Source organism: Syngnathus floridae, chromosome 17 (genome assembly GCF_059516105.1).
Source record: "Syngnathus floridae isolate MCC-2025c chromosome 17, RoL_Sflo_1.0, whole genome shotgun sequence".
Taxonomy (NCBI): domain Eukaryota; kingdom Metazoa; phylum Chordata; class Actinopteri; order Syngnathiformes; family Syngnathidae; genus Syngnathus; species Syngnathus floridae.
The window spans coordinates 5,331,400-5,346,125 of record NC_142429.1 but is presented as its reverse complement, the minus strand read 5'-3'; the positions used below and the strand labels follow the sequence as shown (position 1 = coordinate 5,346,125).

Genomic DNA, 14,726 nt, shown 5'->3' with positions numbered 1-14,726 from the left:
ATACGTTCAAGTTTACTTTGACAAAGTGGATCAAAAAGGAAAAGAACACTTGTGTTCATAAAGTTTTAGTGAAAAAAAAAAAAGGACGTGTTACGTCATGACGTAGATGGCACGAGTTACCGTAAAACACGTAGAAAACGAGTAAAATTCTTTGAGGGGGGCGGTAGTTGTGTATTGCGCATTACTCGGTACTTGGGCAAAGGCGGATGCAACTGAGCCGAACTGGAGCGCAGTTTAGCGTTCGTGTGAGTTTCTTAGGGTCATAGAATCAACTTGCTGATGTGTCCTAGCCTGCCAACTGCCAGGAGGGCTCGCCTCGTGCTTCGGCCTTTGGGAGGATCGCGCAGCCACCCCACTTCAAAATGGCGTCAACACGTGTGGGCGGGAAAGGGCACTGCGCCTCTACTCGGATAGTTGCGGTAGTTCTGGAGGGAGTGCCAGAGAGGCGGGAGCGCCGCGGCAGAAGACGCCGACCGACGAGAGCATCCAGACGGCCGCAGCGAGCAAGCGAGCCGTCCCCCTCCGCACGCGACCCACCCTCACTTTGGCCAGGCGGAGGCGGCGGCGGCTTCCCCAGCGGCCCTCGGCATGAACCGCTAGTATGAACGGAACCGTGTACATTCCGTTCTTCCAGGGCCAGCTCGAGTCTGTTCTGGAGCAGGTGGTGCAGCTGGCCGTCCACGAGATCAGCTCAACGGTTGGCTCCAGCCTCAACGCGTTGCTCCTTGAGGCCGCCGTCCAGGAGCAGGAGAACAGCCGCCTTCGGCTCCGCTTGCAGGCGTGGGAGAGTCCCTGCGGGCATGACGAGGGGGGCACCAACAACCGGCAGGGCCAAGCGGAGGCGGCGGCCCGCGAAAACGACGGCCCGGAAGCGGGCAGGACAAAACGCCAGCAACTGGCCGAGCCCCGCGGATCCACCGGCGTACCCACCGACAGCCGCAGACTCGAGCAGAGGTGCCGAGTCGTGGGTAGGCGAACGAGCGGGCGGCCGTTACACAACAACACACAGCATGACACGCCAGCTAGCCAGTCAGCGCGTTACGTAAGCTAACGTGCCCACGTCACAGGCCGCGCGGATTGACTGGCGGACAATTACATGGAAAAAAAAATATATGCATATATATCATAATGACGAGATCCAAAAATGGCGAATGGTCATGTGCTCGTTGTGTGAGGGGGTGTGGCAGGAACGTGGCAGGGCACGTCACTGTGATGTCAACACAACACAGGTCAACGGTCAAGTGTTCCTGATTTTGGTCGCTTGATTTACAGTTCAACTGTCAAAAGCATTTTTTTTGTTTATTTGGCGGTTTTATCCCTGCTGGTGTGCAGGGCTTACACTCACCAACATGGCTGCAAAGAATGGATAATTTGTTTTTACCCAAACATTCGCCAGATGTACGCCTGTACATTTGTTGTCATATTGAAAATGTCCAGTTCTAAATTTTCACTAATGTTGTTTTTTGGCTTGTGGCCTCTCAGAGCAGCTGAAGTGCGCCATGGAGCGCGTCCTGCACTCGGCCCTGTGCCAACTGAAGAAGATGGTAGAAGCGTCCTTCGATGACCTCCTGCTGGAGATCACGCAGAAGGAGTGCGAGAGGCAAACGCTGCAGACCCAGCTGGACCGCCGGCTGGCCACCACGCACCAGGAGGCTCCAGACAACCCAGGGTCTCGCAGCGGCTTAGAAGATGCCCTCAAATACGCCGGCCGGGAGCAGCCCAAGGCTGAGGAGGCGGGCGGGGCCCGTGGAACGGAGGACAAGGCGAACGCCGTGGCGTACGGGCAGGAGTGGTCCGGAGACATCTGGAAAGGGTCAGTGGGAGGAGGCGGGACGACTGGGCGCAGTTCAAGGGAGGGCCCTACCCCACCGCTGCTTCCTCCCCACATTATGGAGCTGACCCTAGAGTCGTCCCCCCTGCAGGATCCCCGCTGGACGCCCCTGGAGGACATGGACGTTCTCGGCCCCGACCGGAACGCCGCTCCTCCACCTGCACCTCCGCTGAGCCCTTCAGGTGAGCGTAAACACCTGATGTTTGACACACTTGCTGGGACAGAAATGCAAACGCCTTTTTTTTTTTTTTTACCTTTATGTATTTACTAGAGACACATTGAAAGAAAACAGGTGACTGAAAACAGCAGTTTACAGCAACAACTGTTGAAGCTAAAGATGACAAAGCAATTTAAGGGAAACTCAGCAAGCTCTCAATGGGTTGCTTTTCTCTAAACAGGAAGTTGGGGCGGTCGCTCGTCAGCCTCCATGTTGCAGCGTCTACTGACGGCGTCGCAGCTCCCGGAAGACCACGCAGGCGGCGCCCACAAGAAGCCGCAGGGCGCTGAGGTGGCGCCTGCTGACCAGGGCGCCAAGCAGGAAGAGGACGAGCACAACCAAGAGGAAGAAGAAGAAGGAATAGAAGAAGAAGAGGAGGAGGAGGATAAAGGGAGAAAGGTACTGTTACCGTGACTATAGTTTGATGCACTTTAAAATGAAGGCATGGTGACATTTGACTGTCCTTCATTCTTTGAAAATTTCAATTCAATCTGAAAAAACCCCACAATTTGTCATTTTGTGCGCAGAAGAAGCGACGCAAGGTCTGGTCCGAGTGCGAAGACTGCGGGCGCAGGTTCAGTCGCGTGTTGCTGCTCAAAGCTCATCGGCAGATCCACGCCGACGCGGGCGTCTCGCCATCCCAGTGTTCGCACTGCGGCAAGACGTTCTCCTCGGCCGGCCGCCTCCGCAGCCACCTGCAAGCCAAGCACCAGTCGTAAGACCCCCCGCTACGCCTTGCCCCAACCCATCGGCACAATGGTACACGTCCACATGCGTGCGCTTATGTTGGGTCTTTGTGACCGATGTCAAATGTGCCAAAAGGGAGACGACGCCTTCATTGTGACGATGACCACTCCAGTTTTCTGCGCCATCGTCGAATCGATCACTTTTTCCATTTACGTATCTCCCCCGTCGCCATCGATGATCGTTCGCAATATGTAAATTATAAGAAGCAGCACTAGTTTTGATTTTTTTTATTGTGTTGCCACTCATGCATACTTGAAGCACATTTAAACACCCCAAAACTTAAAGAAATTGTCGGGAAATCTGATTTGAGATACAAGTGTTTTGAGTTACGAGCACGGGCAAGGAAGCAATTCAATTCCTATCTCAAGGCTTTCGGGTGCCACAAATGACGAATGATCTCAACGCGACTACCACATTTACTCATTCCAGACTCTCCTGAAAACTCCAAAACAAAACTCCTCTAAGTAGACTTAGACTCAACTTTATTAATCCCTTGGGACTACTCCTTCAGGGAAATTCAGGCCCCAGCAGTATCCATACCACAGAGCGGGTATACAAAAGACACACAGATGGCATGAGCGCAACTCAATAGGCCCTCATAAGGCTGCCATACAACGGCGCCACAAAGAAAGCCAGAAAGTGCGAAAGATAAAAGCCATCAAAGCAAAGCAAAGCAAAAAGACAAAAGAAAAAAAAAAAAATAACAGTGCCCAACCAGCACCCCTCAATATCAGAAAACACCCCAAAACATAAATAAATCACATCCAAAGCGATACCGAGGTGCGGTAGAAGGCACCAGCATCGCCGAATGGACAAAAAGACAGGAGAAAAGAAGGAAACAAAGAGAAAAAGAGAGAACACTGCTGGGAGGCTGCCACTCACGTCGGCGCCATACCAAAAAAAAAAAGTATTGCTTCAAAATGAGCCGTCGAGCGCGGGTTCACCGGGTTCGAAAGTTGTCTGCGACGAAGCTGACGTCGGCTCAGCTCTTAGGACTGCTGTTAAGTTTATCCTCATGTTTCACTTGTAAACGTTTACTGTGACTTGCTGGCATTCCACCTCTCACCTCCACATACCTCATGACCTCATTAGATGGTGGTCTTTTCTTTCCGTTTGTTACCTCAGCAAGTAGGCTCGCCACCGGTTTGTTTCCGTTTGGTGGCGATGGCCAAGCACTGACGAGAACAAACTGCGCATCAATGTGAATTTCTCTGCTTTTGATTCAATTTCCTCTCGCAAAACCTCAACAAGAGCTTTTCATAGTGTTTGCAAACAGAGTTTGACCAAAAGTGATTGACCTCAACTGAGAATTCAAAATTCAAATCTGATCAGGTGAAATGGGTGCAGATTAGATTTAAAAAAAAATATATATATTAATCAAAAAGAAAAAAAATACAGGTTTGGGTACGCTTGATTGTCAATGAGCAGTACTGTAAAACTGGCTTGCCTGCTCTGAGCTCTGCAGCCCGCCATCCATTTCAGTATTGCCGTTATTCCGAGCAAGAAAATTCACTTCACTAGCCGGTCCCGCCAACTATATCTTAATTTCTTTCACGTCCATTCTTGAATCAATTTAGCTGTTTTGGACGTAACATTTTACTTTGAACCGACACTTCTCACTCTCAAAGTACGAAAGCTGAAATATTAATTGGAGCTTTTCTGCTTGACTTTTGTTTTTGATTTATTGTTTGTTCTTTGCGATGGTCCTGTTTGTGTCAAGTGACAAGGCTTTGTTGACCATGAGAATGCGTGAGCGTTTTCCATCTGGAAGTACATGTGCCGTCTTGGTGAAAACATGGAGAAAGACTCAATGTCACCTTCTCCTGTTCAATCGGATGTCACCTGCTATCTCCGTGTCCTAATTCCTTGCCGATCTGATAGCATTCATCCAGTCGATATCCTCGTCATTGATATTTATATGATGTTGTTAAACTGTATGTTTTGACAGTGGGCGTGGTCTGGAAAAAACAAAAACATTGGGACTGGATCTTAATGGACTGCCCCCACCATCCCCTTATATTTTTTTCTTTATTTCAAAGCAGTGGACTTTTGATTGCTACTTTTATTCTTTCTAACTTGAAATCGGAACATTTTCTCCCTCCTTGTTTGACGTACAGCAACACTTGTTTGCTTCTGTTGACTTGGAACAGTCGTGTTGGCGCTAAAAGGGAAGAAGAAGCGATGCTCTTCATGTACAAAAGCGCACACACAAATGGGATCAAAAGTGTGTACGTTTAGTAATGTTGCTGAAATGTTTTGTCATTGGATGCAATACTTTTGATACTTTTTGTATTTGAATGGTGACCATTGATGTGACCTTTTCAATGTTTTAGTGTTGACCAAGAACATCAATAAATGTTGACAAATGAGCTGCTCCTTTGCTAAGTTGATGTTGTCAAGGTACAGTCACGTTTTACTTGTCTTCAGACGTGAAGCAATGAGCACTCTTAAAACCTGCTCTAATGAAGATGTCCTGTCCAGAATGGCCTGTCTACTCATCATATAATATAATTCATGTTACTTTTGCGTTCTCAATAAGTGATCATGAAATCCTATCGATCCGGTTTTGAAAGTGGCGGTTACCATGGTTACCCGCCTCATCGGACGGAGGCCAGGCGGAAAGGAGGCGGAGGAGGAGAAAGAAGGAAGAGGAGGGAGGAGGACTTAGCCACTGTTGGAGGGGAGGAGAGGCCGAGGTGGACGTGGCGGGTCCGCCGCAGTTGGCCACAAGTCGCGGGCAGTGGAGCCGAAGCAGCCATGACGCGGAACACCCGCAGGTAACCAGCCGCCGAAACCAACAGGCCGCCGGCCATAAGGCCCGCCGAGCCGGCCGGAAGCCGGGCCTCCACCGCCTTCTTTGCATCCTTTCCACCGCCGCCGTCATCTGACGCGCTTCGGCCGCATCTGTCAGCCGACCCCCGCTGCGCCTACTCGGCGTGTTTAATGCGACGAGAAGAGAAGTGGGGGCACAGGCGGGGGGGCTCCCCTTCCCGCTCTTGCTCACTTTCTCCACCATGCTACCATTAGCTTAGCATCCGCCGACAAACAAGATGGCCACTGCCTAGCTGTGTTGCTAGCCCAATAGCCTTGGCACTTTTTGTTCTCTTTGTGGTCATCCAGTTTTTGCGTCTCGTCCCCTTTCTCCCCTCGAGCGAACAGTCTCCAGTCATGTCATTTAAAATAGTCCACAAGAGTGTGACACGATGCAAGTTAGTCAGAGAAGAGCCGCCATGTTCCGTTGCTCTTCGTAGGCCACATTCCAACACTCGGCGGATTCGCGTGGCGGCGACGCGACGACAACCCGCAAAAAAGCCTAACGGACGTTAGATTCAGAACAAACCTAGCATGAGTTGTTCATTCAGCGCCCACAGTGACTGAGCGGATGGAGTTCAGTCAAGTTTTTGTTTCATTGAATGTGTTCGCTCTTAATTAACATGTAATGAGTGTTAATTCCCAGGAAAAAGGCACACAAACAAATCATACCTAGGTCCCCTAATTTATCAGCAACCTAAAGGGGGCGCTCGCAATTTCACCTAAAGCTTAAGTCCCTGCAGGTAACATTAGCAATGCAATGCGCAACTATAGCAGTGTATGAAAAAATGCTAACGAAGATAAAGTATGAGCACTGAGAACCGTACTTGAAACATGTTCGTCCAGGGGTGTCAGGGGTCAGTGTGGATATAAATCTTGCATCATGTCTAAAATCAGTCTACATTGGAATTTATTAAACAGTGCTTCGACTGAATGGTTACCAAAGCTTTTAAAACAACATCAAATTCAATCAAGTTGCAACCTTGAACATTGAAATTGTGTTGTCTGTGCAGGCCGCTAACGGTACGGCACGAGTGCTGACATTGGCCTCGGTTCCTCCCATTCGCCGTCAATTGGGCTCCTCCTCAAGGCCGTCGTCTCGGCCCCTCCACTTGGCGAACGGCGTCCGGAGCGGAGGTCTCGGGCGCGGTGGGGTGCAGACGGAGCTCTGCCCCTCACCATGACGGACTTGGAGGCCGAGTGTCTGAGTCTGAGCCTGGCCTCGGAGGGCGGCTCTCCTCCGCCCCCCCTGGAGTCGGGCGGCCCGCACTCGCTGGCCCTCCTCACCTCGGAGGGCCCCACGCCCACTCTCAACTCGCTGGCGGCAGAAGTGGCCGAGCCTCTGGTCATGTTGCCTTGCGTCAAGAGCGAGCCCGAGGACCTGGAGGACCTGGAGCGCCTGGAGCCGATCCGCACTGTGGACCTGTCCGAGATCCAACCGCTGTCCACCGCTGAGCTGGGCCACGAGCAGATCAAGATGGAGATCAGCGGGCTGGACTACATCAAGGCGGAGCATCACCGCGCTGACCTGGACCACCACCTAGACCCCTTCCGCCATGCCGACGACATGGACTACAAGTCGCATTATGAGACCAACTGTGTGTTTGACTACATCTCCCAGGTACTGACTTGCACATTGTACAAAAGTTAGCATGAAACTTTTCAGAATGAACCCAAAATACGGTTTGGTTTTGTAAAAGTAGTAACGATAACTTAATTAATGATAATATAGAAGAAATACATTTGTTTTGCATTTTTATTGTAGGTAGATCATTTTGACTTGATCACCTTATAAGTAGCTCACTACCTGAAAATGTGTGGGCACCCCTGCCGTAGTTAATATAGTGTTGTAGGTAAAGAACAAATCATCAGCGAGCGTATTAATGCGAGCTAACCTTAAAAAGCAAGTCACTTTTGGCTGGACTGACACATTTGATTGTGGAGTGTGGTGTTCTTCTTCCCAACTTGTTTGCTGTCTGCGGCAGGTGAGTGACACCCTGGACTACATCAAATCGGACCACCACGTGGACCTGCAGTGTTACTACGCCGCAGAGCTGGGCGACTCGGACCTGGCAGCGCCACAGCCGCCGCACAACGCTCTGGAGTCTATTCACATGGCCGAGCTGCGCAGCGAGCTGAACAAGCTGCGACCCGACTCGCTGATGCTGCTGGACGGGATGGCCAAGTCCGAGGCCGACTTCCCCTACCAGACGACGGCGGCCGACCAAGGGAAGGCGACGGCGGGCAAAAGCCTGACGGTTAGAAAGCCGCGCAACATGCAGGGCGAGAAGCCCTTCTCGTGCACGCAGTGCGGAAAAAACTTCAGCACTCTGGGCAACCTGAAGACGCACCAGCGCATCCACACGGGCGAGCGTCCGTACACGTGCGCGCAGTGCGGCAAGAGCTTCGGCCAGGCCGGCAACCTCAAGCGGCACCAGCTCATCCACACGGGCCAAAAGCCCTACGTGTGCGCCCACTGCCCCAAAGGCTTCACCAAGGCCGACGACCTGCGCGCCCATCAGCGGCTGCACACGGGCGAGCGTCCCTTCGCCTGCCACACCTGTGCCAAGACCTTTGGCCAGGCCAAGGAGCTCAAGGCGCACCGGCTGAGCCACACGGGCGAGCGGCCCTTTTGCTGCCAGCATTGCGGCAAGAGCTTCGGTAAGGAGACGGCGTACCGCAACCACCTTCTTGTGCATGACGCCGCTGCCGCTGCTGCCGGTCAGGCCAAGCCCTTTTCCTGCTCGCACTGCAGCAAGACTTTCAGCAACGCTGCCGTGCTCAAGACCCACGAAAAAATCCACTCGGGAGAGCGGCCGTTCGGCTGCGCGCAGTGCGGCAAGAGCTTCGGCCGCCTCGGACACCTCAAGGCGCACCAGCACGTGCACACGGGTGAGCGGCCACACACCTGCGCGCGCTGCGGCAAGGCCTTCAGCCAGTCGGGCCACCTGAAGGCTCACCAGCAGATCCACAAACGGGAGCACGCCGGTCCAAACGCCGATGCAGACGCCGTTGCAGACGCCGTTGCAGACGCCGATGCAGACGCCGATGCGGACGCCGATGCGGACGCCGATGCGGATGCAGAGGCCGATGCAGACACTGATGCAGAGGGACGTTAGGCAAACGGACTGATGGACGACTGTTTTTTTTTGTTTGTTTGTTTTTTTTGTTTTTTTGTTTTTTGTTTTTGTTTTTTACATATAGCCACCTCTTTGTTACCTTTTGGCGCCTTTCTGATTGTTGCTTCTTCTGCTCTTTCGTGCGCATGAGTGTGGAAGTGTGTCTGAGGAAAGCCGCTTGAGCATTTTTTAAAAAACAAATTCTTAAACTTTTGCCTCGCCTTACTTGCGCGATTTTGATGGCGGGAGTTGCGCGCATTTGCGTCATTCCCGCCACACACAAGCAGAGAAGAGGACATTCCGTTAGTAATATGCTTAGCAGATACGCCAACTTCCTCGCTCTGCATTTTCCAGGCCTGCTCTATTTTCATACGGTTTCATTGTCATGACACCTAAATTTGGACTTTGTTACTATACCTGCAAATAGCACTTTGGTACCGATACCAAAACGGTACTGCGGCAAATAATCCAATTATCAATTCACGTAGTGGAATGGAGGACTTGCAGAAATGTGACAATTTTTACTCATGAAAGCTGGAAATTCTGAGGATTCTGACAATTTCAACAAGGAGTCCAAATGATTGATTCAAATAATGGCCAACTAATTGGATAACTGACTTGTTGGTGATGAATCCATGAATTGTTGCTGCAGCTCGAAACAAATCATTTGTCAAAGCTTACGTTTGTACTAGTGGACCAAAACTGGCGTCAGTAGTGGTAAAACTGCTTCTAATATGACGCTTCTCCGTGTGAGAACTTGTCGTACGTCCATGGACCCCTGTCAGATGGAATGGATGCTCAAATGGCTTTCTACAGGCGTTGCCAAGCAACTGACCAATCGCGTGACAAGCTTGGTGCTAGCAAACATTAGCTTGCAGTCACACTTTGTTACACGGAAGTCTGTGTACTTTTCTATATTTATACACATCGATATATATATATATATATATATATATGTACACACTCATATCAACTTGTACATGCAGTGGTGCGTTTGACTGGAAAGAATGTTGGTCGGTTTCCGATCGAAAGAAGCTTAACTTGTTTACACTGATGACATCGAAAGGATGACATCATTCTGACCAACTTTGCTATGTTTTTCTTTTCTATGTCACATTCCTTGTGAGCAAGTGCGTGTGTGTGACAGCATCCCCTGCTGGGTGATTGGAGCCTTTGTGTTAAGAGGCAGTGAATGAACTTTTTTTTCCCACCTCTTTCGCCCGACAATGATTACAGGTTAATCATCTCTTTGTCTTTATCTTCATATCACACACATTTTGTACCAGTCTTTTATGATCACATGCCTTTTATTGAAACGAACCAATTTCTTGTACTGCCAATCAAATATAAAAAAAAAAGTTCTCTTTTTGTCTTTGCAGCGGTCTTTTAATTATGAACTATGACTTCCGATCTATTGACTCCTCTTGCCAATAATGCGGCTTGAGTTGTTTGGCTGTCATTTCTCGGCAGCTCCGCCCACATCCCTTTCTGGCCCCGCCCCCTTCTTGCGTTTCCGCTAGTCTTCTGAGTCCCTGTAAGTGTAGCTTTTGCCGGCAGGGGGCGCCCTCTTGCGCACAGTTGCAGCAAAAGGTATGTGAAGCCTTTACGCATGAGATGCTCATCAAATGTGCTTGATCACAACAGTAGACAGTTTAGAGAAGATAATATCGCGTAAATAATGCGGTCATGCTTTGATTGGACAATATGTAAACATTCACAAAGCAGGAGGAGGAACTGAAGATCTAATTGGAGGCAGGAGTTGGCCAATTTATGTAAGTATAAAGATTTTATTTTTGATTGGTGGCTCTAAAAATAGAATATTTTGGTAGTTTATAAATTCGTGTGAGTGTGAATTGTTTGTAATTATTTGCTCACTCCCTAAATCACTAGAAATTTTGAACACAGCCAAACATTTTCTTGCAACTTTGTTGCAACACACCACACCCAGACACAACAAAGTTATCATTTCAGCTCTTTATTGTCGAGTTTGTTCACGACAACGTTGATGTCAGCGAGACACGAAAGACGAGGTCTTGGAGGACGAGGTGACCACCCTGCCGTCTACCACCTCCTCTACCACCGTCACCACGCGCTTGCTCGAGCTTGAGGATGTCGAGCCGGCGGAAACACTGCGAACCAATCAGGACAGACGTGAGGGCGACGGGCGGAAGTACGATGACAACGGTGAGCTTACGTGACTCACCTGGTGACGGTCTCGCCCTCTATCAGGCGGCGGTACTCTGCAATCTCCATCTCTAGACGCGTCTTGAGGTCCAGGAGCATTTGGTATTCCTGACGTTGGCCCTCCAAATCAGCCCGCAGCTGAGTCAGCTGCTCCTCCAGCGAGGACACCTGCAAGACGGGAGAATGCATTACACGTGCTTCCCGGCTTGACGCTTCTGGCCTGCCACTTCTGGCTCACCTGCATCTGGAAGCCTGACAGCATCACGGAGTACCGGTTCTGCGTCTCGGCCAGCGTTCCCTCCAGCGAGGCTTTCTGAGGAAATGAACACCACAAAGGCTCAGAAGAAGCTTCTGAAATCATCCACATGTCGTAAAAGCTTGAGCAGCAAATCTGTCATTGTTCTGACCCACGTGTCTCGACAGTGTACATATGTAGCTTCCTGTTAGACAAGCCCACATAGACTCTAATGGTACCAATTATGAATCAAGTTAAGATGAACTCAAGCACCCATCTGAAACCGTCCCAGCAGTTTGGTGAGCTGAGGGACAGCCAGACTTTGAGTTGTGAAGCGGTTTACCATGCCCAACATGGACTGCAGTTCAATCTGGAGCGCCTGCAGCCTCCGTTTCACTTCGTTGACCTCTGACCTGGACGTCTGCAAGCTCACTGTCTGTGTCTGCACTTCTTTGTTGAGCTCCTCCGTCTGAATATACACACAAACATGATGTGGACACGCACACACACGCAGACACCACACACACTGGAAATACCGCTCTGCACCTTGGCGTTGAACCAGGCCTCCAAATCTCTGTTGTTCTTGGCTGTGATGCCCTCGTAATGTTCCCGGATTTCGGCCATCATGGCTGACAAGTCCTGCCCTGGGGCTGCGTCGATCTCCACGTTCACCTGACCGCTCATGTGAGTGCGCAACGCCAACAGCTCCTACACACGTAGATTAGTCGTTTGGATAAGAAGAGATGAAGGAAATTCAGAAGGAAGGCACAGAAGAGGGAATTTGCAAAAGACATGAAAGTGTAGATGAAGATGCAGGTCACCTCCTCGTGGTTCTTCTTGAGGAAGACAAGCTCCTCCTTCAGGCCTTCAATCTGCATCTCCAGGTCGGACCTGGTCAGGGTTAGCTCGTCCAAAACCCGACGCAGTCCCGCGATGTCGGCCTCCACCGACAGCCGCATGGCCAGCTCGTTTTCAAACCTGCGGCGGCGGACCAGATGATGACCAACATCCACGGCGGTCGAGAGACGCTCAGGATGCCGACTCACTTAGTTTTGAAGTCTTCTGCTGCCAGTCTTGCGTTGTCGATGCTCAGGTGGACCGCACCGTTCATTCGGGTGGCATCCAGGATCTGCAACAACAAACGACTCGGATGTCATTTTTTGGGTCCCAAGTTAACAACGCGGCTGTTCGATGTTTTGATGGTTACCTTGGCGTTCAGGTCGGCGATGGTGGCAAAGTAGGCAGCGTAGTCACGGCTGGCTGGGCCAACCCGACTATCCAGGAACTGACGGATCTTCAACTCCAGCTCCGCATTGGACTTCTCCAGGGAGCGCACCTTTTCCAGGTAGGTGGCCAGCCGGTCGTTCAGGTTCTGCATGGCGAACTTCTCGTTGCCTATCACTGCGTCGTTCCCGGACACGGCGATGGAGGAGTAGCCGCCGCCCATGCCCGCTGATGAGATGCGCACGTCGGAGCCACCCGCGCCCCCGTAAACGCTGCCGGCCCTCATGGACATGAGGCGACTGCTGCCCATGGAGAAGCCGCCGCCCATGGCGGAACCGGTCCGGACTGACCTGGAGGAAGTGCGGGAGCTGAAGGCGTTCATGGTGGTGTACTGATGCTCGATGGAGAGTGACGAGTAGCTGCGTACCGCTGCCTTTTAAAGAGTCACTCTGTCAATTGTGTATGTGTCAGTCTGTCAATCTGGTATTTGGGTGAGGCAGGGGCCAGAGTGGAGGAGAAGGGGGGGTCACCATTGACACCAACTTGGAGGAGGGAATGTCACTCTGCTGAGGAATGAAAACCAGCAGGTCTGACTGGATGCACGCCACTTTTGCTTTTTTAAGACAGCACAAGAGAACTTGAGCTGATCTTTGGAGTATTTCCATCTCTTTCTTTCTGCATCTCTTTTTATAAACTTTTATCAGATCAGATGATCAAGAAAGACAAGATCGTCTTCTTTAGATCGTAGAAGACAATGCGAGTTGGATATAGGGCAGCACTCCTTTAAAATGGTGGGGCAGGTCGTAAGAAAAGAAGTGCACTTGCAAGAGACTAAAATCATCTTGAAACTTGTTCACATCTCTGAGATATTAGATCATATGAAGTCTCCTTCTGCAACCCTGTTTCTCCTCCATTTCTTTGTTGAGGTGCTCTTGGGAATGATTCATGCTCATTTCTTGACAGGTTGATTTGCATGATCGTTGACATGATTTGTCTTCCGATTCAGGATCTGCCACATGGCGTTCCACAAGGTTCACACCCAAGTCTTTGATTTGTTTTTCCTGTATTCTTGTTCTTCCTGATTGCAAGAATATACAATGAACTTTAAGTTTATCTGTGTCTCCAAGATATTATTACATTTGTTTTCTTCGTTTTTGTTTTTGTCGAGGCACTTTTGCCTAGAGGTGATTGACAGTAATTTCTTGACGGGTTGATTTGTGAACTCACTGACAGAAGATTCATCTTGTGATTTATGAACCTTCGTGCTGCTGCCGCGCAGTGTATTGCAAGGTTCGCACCAAAGACATTTTGGTTTTGAGATTTTTCTCTGCCCTATGCACCGACTTTGGTTGTTGACATGGCCATTGTTTATCTAGTTGAGCCCTGACTTTGACTCCAGTCCAAATGCCAAGTTTTCCCCTTCTGAACTTTACAACACGAAGCACAGTCATTCAGCGCTCGTCAATCAATCATCACACTGATGCTTCTGAATGACGCTCAACCTGACCTGTTTCATTCCACACACTTGACTGCATAACAAGTACAAGCTACTACAAGTTGTTTCTGGTTTTCACTCTTATTAGGTAACTAATTGAGGAAACCAAAATGTTAGAAACACCTGTCAGTTTGATACACACTGAGGTCAATGTCATTGACATTTGACAAATGACTAAGTCGGTAAGTATGTGAATGTCTAGATTCCAGTAGAGTGGGTTTTATATACATATTTTGTCCAGTCAGATTGTGATGCAATGTCAATGTAATCTACCAAAGACCTTCAGATACCCGATTGCTGGCCAACGACACATGCAATGGTGGTTGTTTTTTTTTTATCGTATTTTCCGGACTATAAGGCGCACCTTCAATAAATGGCCCATTTTAAAACTTTGTCCATATATTAGGCGCACCGGACTATAAGGCGTAGCATCAATGCAATTACAATATAATAACTTGAAATAGTGAAAACAATAACAATATATCAATAATGTTAATATCACACAACACACAAAATAAACATGTAAAGCTTACTTTAATAAGTACAAAACAAACCAGTCAGATCAGTAAACAAGTTAAAGTTAAAGATTACAATTATAACAAATTAACAATTTTATGAAAGTTGAATGAATTTTATATTAGATGTATTAAGTTGGTTTTATTGTTGTTATTGTTGTATGAATAAGAAGGGTGATATTGGTGTTTGTGACTGCAGTAAACAGGCCAGGTTGCATCATGTCAGATTTTTAATCCAAATCAAGTCATTCTCCATTTTCTTTTTTATTTCAACTTCAGATGCAACAAATTACTTTATAATCACAAAATAATAATCCATAGTCTTTTTGATTCATGATTCATAGTCTT

The 14,726-nt window shown here is 49.2% G+C and overlaps 3 protein-coding genes across 5 annotated transcripts; 2 read left to right on the top strand and 1 right to left on the bottom strand.

Moving 5' to 3' along the window:
• The first annotated feature begins 158 nt into the window (after nt 1–158).
• On the top strand, nt 159–5,164 carry LOC148383852 (uncharacterized). Of its 3 annotated transcripts, none has more exons than XM_088357049.1 (4): nt 159–968; nt 1,483–2,013; nt 2,230–2,447; nt 2,579–5,164. In XM_088357049.1, the coding sequence occupies exons 1-4, from the start codon at nt 602–604 to the stop codon at nt 2,765–2,767; spliced, it is 1,305 nt and encodes a 434-aa protein (XP_088213175.1). In that variant the 5' UTR covers nt 159–601; the 3' UTR covers nt 2,768–5,164. The 3 variants fall into 3 exon arrangements, with proteins under 3 accessions (XP_088213175.1, XP_088213174.1, XP_088213176.1); XM_088357048.1 differs by having other exon boundaries at nt 163–968; nt 2,576–5,164; XM_088357050.1 differs by having other exon boundaries at nt 652–954; nt 2,576–5,164.
• A 245-nt stretch (nt 5,165–5,409) lies between these two features.
• LOC148383851 (uncharacterized) lies at nt 5,410–10,093 on the top strand. Its single transcript, XM_088357047.1, has 3 exons — nt 5,410–5,572; nt 6,620–7,227; nt 7,592–10,093. The coding sequence occupies exons 2-3, from the start codon at nt 6,787–6,789 to the stop codon at nt 8,723–8,725; spliced, it is 1,575 nt and encodes a 524-aa protein (XP_088213173.1). The 5' UTR covers nt 5,410–5,572; nt 6,620–6,786; the 3' UTR covers nt 8,726–10,093.
• A 591-nt stretch (nt 10,094–10,684) lies between these two features.
• Nucleotides 10,685–12,818, bottom strand: LOC148383850 (keratin, type I cytoskeletal 50 kDa-like). Its single transcript, XM_088357051.1, has 8 exons — nt 12,352–12,818; nt 12,191–12,273; nt 11,966–12,122; nt 11,691–11,852; nt 11,488–11,613; nt 11,148–11,222; nt 10,929–11,077; nt 10,685–10,854 (listed from the first exon to the last, which is right to left on the bottom strand). The coding sequence occupies exons 1-8, from the start codon at nt 12,748–12,750 to the stop codon at nt 10,734–10,736; spliced, it is 1,272 nt and encodes a 423-aa protein (XP_088213177.1). The 5' UTR covers nt 12,751–12,818; the 3' UTR covers nt 10,685–10,733.
• Nucleotides 12,819–14,726: the final 1,908 nt, after the last annotated feature.

Coding starts and splice junctions, on each gene's coding strand:
- LOC148383852 (XM_088357048.1), top strand. CDS start 602: ATGAACGGAACCGTGTACATTCCGTTCTTCCAGGGCCAGCTCGAGTCT. Junction 2,014..2,229: donor ACCTCCGCTGAGCCCTTCAG/GTGAGCGTAAAC, acceptor TTCTCTAAACAG/GAAGTTGGGGCGGTCGCTCG. Junction 2,448..2,575: donor AGGAGGATAAAGGGAGAAAG/GTACTGTTACCG, acceptor TTTTGTGCGCAG/AAGAAGCGACGCAAGGTCTG.
- LOC148383851 (XM_088357047.1), top strand. CDS start 6,787: ATGACGGACTTGGAGGCCGAGTGTCTGAGTCTGAGCCTGGCCTCGGAG. Junction 7,228..7,591: donor TGTTTGACTACATCTCCCAG/GTACTGACTTGC, acceptor TGTCTGCGGCAG/GTGAGTGACACCCTGGACTA.
- LOC148383850 (XM_088357051.1), bottom strand. CDS start 12,750: ATGAACGCCTTCAGCTCCCGCACTTCCTCCAGGTCAGTCCGGACCGGT. Junction 11,853..11,965: donor TCAAGAAGAACCACGAGGAG/GTGACCTGCATC, acceptor CTACGTGTGTAG/GAGCTGTTGGCGTTGCGCAC. Junction 10,855..10,928: donor GAGGGCGAGACCGTCACCAG/GTGAGTCACGTA, acceptor ATTGGTTCGCAG/TGTTTCCGCCGGCTCGACAT.